Genomic DNA, 9,449 nt, shown 5'->3' with positions numbered 1-9,449 from the left:
ATAATTTCATTTTTTAGCAAAAGTCTACTAAAAATTCACACATTCCCTGTTTTGGAAATCATCAAAACCATCTCATGAAAACCATTCACAAGAGGAAGTACTGTACCATGAAAATGTCAGGAAATAAATGCTAAATTTATGCACAGCATTATAAATGAATCACTTTGAAGCTCTGTGATATTTTAATTCTTTAGATTAAAACAGGCTTGTTTTTCTTCAAAGATGCAAGGGGCACACAAAAGAAAAGGCAACAGAAAAGAAGCTTGAAAAAAATTTATTTAAGGCTATCATTTAATATCCTGAAAGCTTAGCCTTTTTATAACAAAGGTTTCAAGAGGGAAGTTCACTTCTCAGACATTTGTGACTGCCAGCCTCTTTCTGATAATGCAGATGTTTGGTGATTGGAATCAATCCTATGTAAAAGTTGACTTTATAGAAAAATAATTTCATTGCTAAATGTAAATAGAGATATTTTGGCCCTAAATAAATGGAAAATATGAAGACGAGGCATTTTTGTATTCTTAAAGCTGTTACTTTGTGTGTCCTTTTGACAACATTTTTTTCATATATAATCCTTTGGCGACACTACACTATAGTAAAATTCATTTCTTGGCATGCAAAGCAATATGGCTTTAGGTTACATCTCATATAATTTACAGAACACAAATTTCAGAATTCTCTAGTGACCAGCAGCTGATGCAGTGAAGAAGATCTTGACTTGTCTCATATTTATTTTGTATTTTTAATGGTATTCCCCCAAAAGGTCCCTGGAAAAACAAAAGGAAGTAATTAGAATCAGTTATAGTATTCAGAAGATTAAATATATATGGAAGACATTTTTCCTGGTTAAGATTTAACTGATGTTAGTTCCACAAACCCTTTGACGGCTCCCTCTAATTACTGATTGAAATCATAATTATTTCTTAAGGTAAAGCTCTTAAAAAGATTTCTAATGGATGTTCTTAAACAATTTCTTTCATGTTGTACTAGATGCCCAAATTTGCTAAATGCAAAAAATATGAAAATGCTAATAAAATGTATCTTTTAATAATTATTTTCAAGCTTTAATAATAAGAAGTTGTTGGCCTACATTTTCAAAAGTGACTAGTGATTTTAGATGTTTCCAATTTTTGTGCGAGATGCATGAAAGCGGCCTGATTTTCATAAGGTAGGTGCTCAGCATCTTTGGAAATCAACCCCGTTACATATGTCTCAACTTGAGCAGTATTGTCTTTAAAGTGCTTTACAAACATCAGTGCATAATTCCTTAAATGCCTTGAAAGCTGGATTAGAAAATTTTATTTTCTCATTTTACAAATAGGAAAACTGAGGCACAGGGCTTAAATTACCTGCCCTTAGCCACAGAGATTGTTCATATCATAGGTGGGATTAGAACTCAGCAGTTTCTGGCTCCCAGAACTCTGCTCGGACCAATCTTTTAGACTTTATATTTTTTTTTTAAATCTCTGATACATTTTAATAATATTTTGGTTGTTATAATTGCAATATATATGTCAATTTCTTTTATCAAAAGTTTATTTTAGGCCAAATACTTGTCACACTCAAGTCAATGGCAAAACTTGCATTAACTTAAATAGGAACAGGATTTGGCTCTTGATGAAAAACTTGGATTATACTTGCAATGGTTTTGCTTACAGTGTATTGCACAGTCTGTAGTACAATATTTTTAATACATGTATGGATATAAATAAATAGTGATAGCTAAGTGAAAAATTAACTGTCTTTCCTCAGTGTGCTTCAAGTATGCTAAAAATCTAAATATATTGGATAAAAGATGATCAAATTTCAATCACCTCTGGGTAACTTTTGTGTTAATCAGCCACTTTAGGAACTCTTTGGCAGTCATGTCATCAAGGATTTTGTTGATATCACTGGTGAAAGTGCCATCCGCATGTCTTCTGTCCAGGTCTTCAGCTGCATTAGCTTCTTCTGAGAAACTTTAAAGGGGAGAAATTGTCAAATAATAGCTATGCAGACCATAATAAACAAACCTCCTCAAAGACTTCATCCTGCAGTCTTTACATACTCAAGGCTCCCTGGTTTCAAGAAACACAAGACTGAACCCAGTATTGGAATGTTCTATGTTAAAACAACATTTGGAGCATTTTTAAGTCACAGAAGACAGTTTGGGTCTCTTCCTTTCCCAGTTAGGGCACTGTTTCTCAAAGATTTTTTAAATGAGCCTTAATTCCTCAATTATAATTAAAAAAAATAAAAAGCAAGAAACACCAGACATAATACATCAAACTGCAGTTTCCTAAGCCAATGTTACTCACAGCTGAGACTAAAACACAATAAAATCCACTGTAAACATAATAAGCTTCACTGCTTAAGAACATTGTAGCCAACTGTTTCATGCAACAGATTAATAGTTTTACTGGATTTATGAAGTTATAGATTTATAATTCCTAAAGTGTTTAGTGCCTGAATATTTACTCTTTTAGCAAAATCAATTGGGAATGATAGCTTTTTGAATTAACAACTGCCAGTTATAGTATTTTCCTAAATTGTGTGTGTTTGCGTTCTGTATACTAACATATAGGGCCAGACCCTGGCTCCTTTTTGTGCCCTTAGAGAGCTATTCTAACAAGGCAGCCAGAGATTCCCCTGACAGACAATTTTACCCCATTTGCTCCCTCCCACCAGGCAAAGGGGGTTCTTTAATGGACAGGAGCCAAGTAGGTTGGAGCTGGAGCACCCAGTGCTCTGTTGTGACCTCTGGCCAGAAGAATGGTCCCCTATGGGAGCCCTTTAATGGCATAATTTAGAATGGCCATTAGGCAGTTCTATGTTACCTCAGAGGCTTGTCTGACCTGGAGGAAGGCCAAGTACTTTCCCACCCAGGATTCTGGGCTGAACACAGCTCAGCCAGACTGGAGAACTTGCTCCTAATATTTTCTCCATTATTTACAGACACATGGATATCTTTCTGCTGCCTCTGAATGCTATTAATTACCCATGACAGCAAGACCACTGGAAATCAGAATATCAATATCGGAACTTGCCACCATTCTCTTTACAATAGCTGGTCTCACTCATTTAACTCTATCCTTTCAGGGATAGTCAGTCATTTCAGAATTATTTTACCTGTTGGCTCTTCCTAGATTCCAACACACAATCTTGTCTTAGAGATTATATTTTATTAATTATTATTATTATTACTTAGTATATAGTGCCAGAGACATACACAGTGCTTTACATCTGGTAAAATATATAAACAGAGAACAGAGGGTGAAATGAAATTCCTGCCCTGAAGAGCTTACAGTCTAAAGGCCCAAAAAAGTACAGAACTGATAACAGGTGGAGAGTGGCGTGAGGACATTGTAGCGGATAAGCCATGAAGAGCAGGTGGGGATTTGAAACAGGAAGAGACAGAGGATGCGTGGAAATGATGAAATGGGAGGCTGTTCCAAGTGTAATGAAAGACGGTATAAAGTCAGGAATGAGAGGAGTGAGTAAGCAGGAAGGGGTGAAGCTTGGGATGAGATTATGGAGCAAGAGAGGATGCAGGAGCAAAGAGATCAGAAATGTAGGTGGGGAAGGGCTATGAGAGGGCACTTTTAGGACAGGGAGGTGAATCTTGAACTTACTGCAGAAAAATAGGGGAAGTCAGTAAAGAGATATTAGAAAGGGAAAAGGGGGGATTTTGAAGGAAAGACTGGTTCAGTTTTAGACATGTTGACCTTTTACAGTGTAACAACACATTAAACTCGTCAACAATTTCATTTTAAACTATAGTAGGACTGAATCATTTAAAATGATCATCTCACACCCACACCGTATCTTAAGATACAAAAGAAAAATATGAAATACAGCAAGAATAAACAAAAATACATTATAGTTCCATTAGGCTTGATTTCTAACCAGAAAAGCCAAACAACATTTAATGATAGGAACAGATGGATTCTTACTCTCTTCTTCCTCGTCCATTCACTAACCAAGCAATGAACTCTTTGGCAGCTTGACCTTCCAAATAAGAGGTGATGTCACTGGTGTAGGTACCCTCGGCATGCCTCTCAAATTCAGCATGACGTCTCGAGAGTCCATTGCTGAAAGAAGAACACGTCTCTTAGGATCAGGACCATTGTTATCACTTTATCTATTTGTGTCCTTTTCTTGCTTCTGTTGGCTTTTATTTCCTGCCATATCAGCATTTCTCATTAACAGGAAGTTTTCCCCCAAATTAGCCTTCATATTTTCACCCAATATGTCTTAGCTGCACCACATAATTCCATCATATTCCCCCCTTTTGTCTCTTAGCCAGACTGTATAGATTTAACTCTTTTTGTCTTCATTTCCTCCAGCCATTGATCATTTTTGGTTAGTCTTCTCTGAATACCACATTTTCAATATCCCTTTCATCATGTGGTTTCCAGAACTATTTCAGGTGTGGTCACACAAGGGTCGGTAGAAATGAACTGTTTTCCCCCCTCTCATTGACATATTGCCTTTGCATATTCAGACCAAAATTGATCACACTGGTCTTTTCTGAAGTCAAATTGAAGTGTAATATTATGTCTAATTTGCTGTTCACTATAACTGCTTGGATTGTCCATTTCCTGCCTCCTAACAGAATAGACATGTTTTGGAGCATTTTTCTCCAGATGTATTAGTTTGCATTTATATTTAGCATTTGTTATTTTCTGCCAATGTTTCAAATATCTCTAGGGCCCTTTGCATTATTTTTCTGTCTACTTGGGAGTTTGTCATTCCTCCCAATTAGTACCATCTGCACTTTTCATTTATGTGCCATCTATTTCCTCTTCTAGAAATGAACCAGTTACATAAAAATGGACCTGAGACTGATCCCTGACTCCCTGGCTATTCAGCCTCATCATACAACATTCCTCTTTCATTACAGTATTGTACCCAGTTTTGATCCCCCAACTCAGTATTTCTTAGGATTCCCTGGCCTTCTCCCACACCTGTGGGATTTTAGCACTTCTTCCTTTGTACCTTACTTATTAGATTTCTTTATTCCCTAAAATTTCCTTTCCTGAAATCTAATACTCTTGTACTGCTACATTCTCAGTGCCATTCTTGAATTCAGTTAGCTCATGGGCACTGGTTCCAAGCTTCTCTATCACAATGAAAGTCTCAATCATTTCCTCCCTAATTGTAAAATTTAGACCCAGGCTTCTTTTATGGCTGGGGTATCTACTTCATGGATTATAATTATGAAAATGTAAGACATTCTTTATATAGTTGCCTGTGTTTCTACTCAACAGAAATCTCAATTATTTAAATTCCTCTTGAATAACATATCCAGCATTTTAAAGTACCTTGAGAGTGGGTCCAGGAATTTTTCATTCTCTCTGTCCTCCAGTGCTGGTTGTCTGTAGCAGAAGCCCACAGTCATTAGATCACTGATATTATATTAGTACATTGTAGAGCACATAATATGCATTAGCTCATAAAATTCTATTGAACATTATTTAAATATCACTGTAAAAATCTGTGAATGCTAAATTACCCAGGTGAGTGCTCTAAGTAATATTTTCAGGAGTGGTGATTTTAATGGAATACAGGCTCTTGAAACTATTAGTTCCATACTCTGTCTTTTAGGACCACCTTCTGACAGGAAGTTAAAATGATAGCAGCACTAACTAAGGCCAGAAGGGACCACTAAATTATCTAGTCTGACCCTCTTTTATATCACAGGTCATAGAATTTCATCCAGTTACTTTTGTACTGAGCCCAGAAACTTGTATTTGACCAAAGCATATCTTCCAGAAAGGCATGCAGTACCAGTACTAGCAGTGTCAGTATTTCTGTGGCACAATCGAGGTATCCATTGGCCAACAAAGCTTAATCCTTGATAAGTGTTCTATAAGGAGACCACAGGATCAGAGTAGCTATAGATAGAAAAGACCTATGAGGTCACTGAATCTCTCTTCCTGAAAGGGCTTCCTGCAGCAGTTTCCTTACAGATGACATATCAGATACCACATGGATACCACACTTGATCTTAGCCAAAAGACTGATGACTATTTTCAACCAATCACTTCTGCTATTTCAAAAAAGACTGAACTAATATATAACAATGACCTTCCACAATTGGCTCATTTTACTACGTTTCGATTATCCTTAAGGTCTTCTTCTCTGATTTTTATGCTATGAATTTAAAAGTAAAATAGATCATGTTATGTGAGGGGAAGCTGAAAAGTGAACCGATTCCTGACATGCACTAGATTATGGATATATCTGTGCATGGAAATTTATAATGGTTATCCCAACATGCTTACCCGCTTCTTTTAGTGCTCATTAACCATTGCACAAAATCCTGAGCTCGTCTAGTGTCCAAGTACTTGCTGTAATCACTGGTGAATGTGCCTTGTGAATGACGTTTTACTTCATTCAGCAGTCTAGATTCATCTAATGGTTCACTCTGGGAAGCTTTGAAAGATCTATGAATAGTTTGTAATACATTAATCAGCATTGATGATAGCACTTTTTACAGGTGCTATACCTGCATTGACGTCTTTTTAAAAATTTTCTATAGTCTAACAGAATAAGAACAAAAATAAAGAAGCAAAAATTACTTGCTGCTGCTATGATCATTAGCTAGCTGACAGAGTCAATCAGTCTAGCAGCATGGTAACTGCATAACTGCAGAGACTATTAGGACAACAGTAAAAGGGTACTGTTTGAAATACCAAACAACTGGTGTACTGCACTTTGCAATATAGATTTCCTTCTCTGATCCACTGATGAATTAAATACACTGTAATGTTATAAAAATCTTTTCCTCAAGTCAAAAATTTTCCCTCAAGTTGTAGGAAAGGTACGGGAGAGTATATTTGGGTTATTCTTAGACGTTTGATTTGTAGTGTTTACCTTGATTTCTCTTCTGTGTCTTGAAGAGGATTTTGCCAGCTGCCTTGAATGATCATTAAAAGCAATCCAGCCACAAAATAAATGCTTTTCATTTTCATTGCCTGTCAGAACACCAATGAGGGGAAAAAATAAATAAATATAGTCCTCTTTATGTACTTTGGAGTCAATATATAGACAGAAAAACCCACTAATACAGAATGGAATGAAACTCTACACGAGAGGAGAATGAAAATCCTACATTGTTTCAATGTATTGCAATTTTCACACTATAACACTAGTGAGGTGGTTTCTTATTTTCTAATTTATTGACTAAAGAAATAAAAGCAGAGTCCCATCAGAGAGTGTAGTGTCACATCCAGCCACTCTTGTTCTGACTGAGAATTTTTTCTTCATCCGCTCACTTCTAAATTGTTGGAGCTTGTTTGTTTTTGTTTTTATCAGCTGCAGGATTGGGCACCTTGGGTAAAACAGGCAAATTTCAATCTATGATCAAGAGTGGGGCTTTTACGAAAAATAAATAAAATTATGTTTAGAAATTTGTGATACAGAAGGTATGTCAAATTCTGTTGTATTTATGGTGCCTTTGATACAATGCTATACCTAGTGCAGTGTTAGGTAACTACTAGATGTAATGCAATGTAATTTCTGTGGGTAGTTCCATTGACTATATAAAATTAATAATAAAGGACTAGATTGTGATCTCTATTCTACTCCCTTTGTGGTCTCATGAGTAAGATTATTCATTTTGAGTAAGTGTATCACAGTGTGGCCCACAGTATATATGTTTTGGTGGTTCAGAGCTAGATTATGAATCCTTTATTCAGACAGATGAACACTTTCTCACAAAAGTAGTTTCATTGTCTTCAGTTACATACTTCAGTGAGCAATTACCAATGTGAGTAAGGTCCCTAATATTTAAATGCTAAACATTATCATTATTAAATGGACTGTTATTAGTCCGATTTAGCTTAAGGACCAAATAGCCCTGTTAACTTCAGTCAGACCACTCAAACAAGTTAGCACATCAGTGAGCAGAGTAAGTATTTGCAGGGTCTGTCTCATAGACTACAATGTTTTGCAATGAAAGCAAAATATATATATATTTATAAATTATTATATATAAATTGAAGCAAAAATATTATAAAGCAGATAGTAGATTTTAAAGTACTTGTTTTGGGTCAGTTCTTAACTTTGAAATGATTGCATAGTAAAAGAAATTAATATGCATTTTGGACTCATGCTTTTGGCTATTAAAAATAAATTAAACAAGCCAAGATATTTAGCTCAAAAAGTAGCTAATGTTCATCAATTCGTGCTTTAAAATCAGCGTAGCTGACAATATTAATTCACTATAAAGCAACTGAAATTGTAATGAGCTCACAGAAACTTAGTGTCATTGGAAGTGTTCCATCATCACTCAAACTAATACTCTGTTTTGTGCCTGAAAGAGCCACTCTCCCATCCATAAAAATGTTCCAGAGAAGTTTATACTACAGTCTGAAAAATAAAGGGAGATAGGAAAAATGAGCCAGTTGAAATAAAATGTTAAGTGGCTAACTAAATCCCTGGAAGACAATAAAAAACCTAAATTTAACCTTCCACATCATTTGTAATCCTCCCCATTGCTCCAGATTTCAGAATAAGGACCCAAATACAATCTAAAGCCAAGTTCTGCACTGCTTTATACCCCATAAAATCCCAATGATATTGTTTATTTGAATTCAGTGAGCAGCACAGTGTTCAGTCAGAGCAGACATGGACCCATTCTATATTGCAATACTTAGGCACCATGGGCTGAGATAAGAATGGATCAGAAGCCTTGCTGTCACAGGTTTATGCTATGATACATTTCAGAGCAGGTGTTCATACATAACTGAGCATGACAACTGAATTCTTCAATGAATTATGAGATGACCCACAACTGGAAATGAAAACCTAACAGAGTAGAAGACTCAGTGGACTCCAAATGCCCAATAATTTGGCTAAAACTTATGAGTGGAAAACATAATAAGCCAAGTATTATGCAACTGATGGAAGCAAGCACTTACCAGTAAGCACTAACTAACGTTCATTGTTTATGTAGATAAATATTCAGACCACCGTGTTGAGCTTTTCATCTCCAGAGCTAAATACAAATAACTTAGATGCAGAGCAATGATGCCAGAGAGGAAGTACATGCAAGGTCTCCATACAGAAGTATGTACTGAATCCCACTCAGAGCATGATATAGAAGCCAAATATTCATGAAACTGGATTTCTAAATATCTAGGATTAGATCCGTGTCTGGTGCAAACTGTCATAACTCAATTGACTTCCAGGAAGCTATGACAATTTACACCATCTGACGATCTGCCCCTGGCATGAACTACTTGATTGCTGCCAGACATTCTCAATGAAATGTTAATGGCCAATAGCAATACAACACTGCTGTGTTGCAACATAAGGTGATATAGTTAAGTGGCATCTTAATCAGAGCTAGAAAAATGAATTGAACATAAAAACGGCCATACTGGGTCAGACCAATGGTCCATCTATTCCAGTGACCTGTCTTACAACAGTGGCCAATGCTAGGTGCTTCAGAGAGAATCAAC

General features: G+C 36.1%; 1 protein-coding gene across 1 annotated transcript; it reads right to left on the bottom strand.

Annotated features, from left to right (window-relative positions):
• Positions 1-258: 258 nt before the first annotated feature.
• GCG (glucagon) lies at positions 259-6,961 on the bottom strand. The gene is made up of 6 exons (XM_067549880.1): positions 6,859-6,961; positions 6,267-6,428; positions 5,304-5,357; positions 3,933-4,070; positions 1,815-1,958; positions 259-767 (listed from the first exon to the last, which is right to left on the bottom strand). Exons 1-6 carry the CDS (start codon positions 6,954-6,956, stop codon positions 743-745), a joined length of 621 nt encoding a protein of 206 aa, XP_067405981.1. The 5' UTR covers positions 6,957-6,961; the 3' UTR covers positions 259-742.
• Between the last annotated feature and the right edge of the window lie 2,488 nt (positions 6,962-9,449).

This window comes from Emydura macquarii, unplaced genomic scaffold (genome assembly GCF_026122565.2).
Source record: "Emydura macquarii macquarii isolate MOO-44397 ecotype Brisbane River unplaced genomic scaffold, CSIRO-AGI_Emac_v2 contig_1253, whole genome shotgun sequence".
In the NCBI taxonomy this organism is placed as follows: Eukaryota; Metazoa; Chordata; order Testudines; family Chelidae; genus Emydura; species Emydura macquarii.
This window is presented reverse-complemented; position numbering and strand designations above follow the sequence as displayed.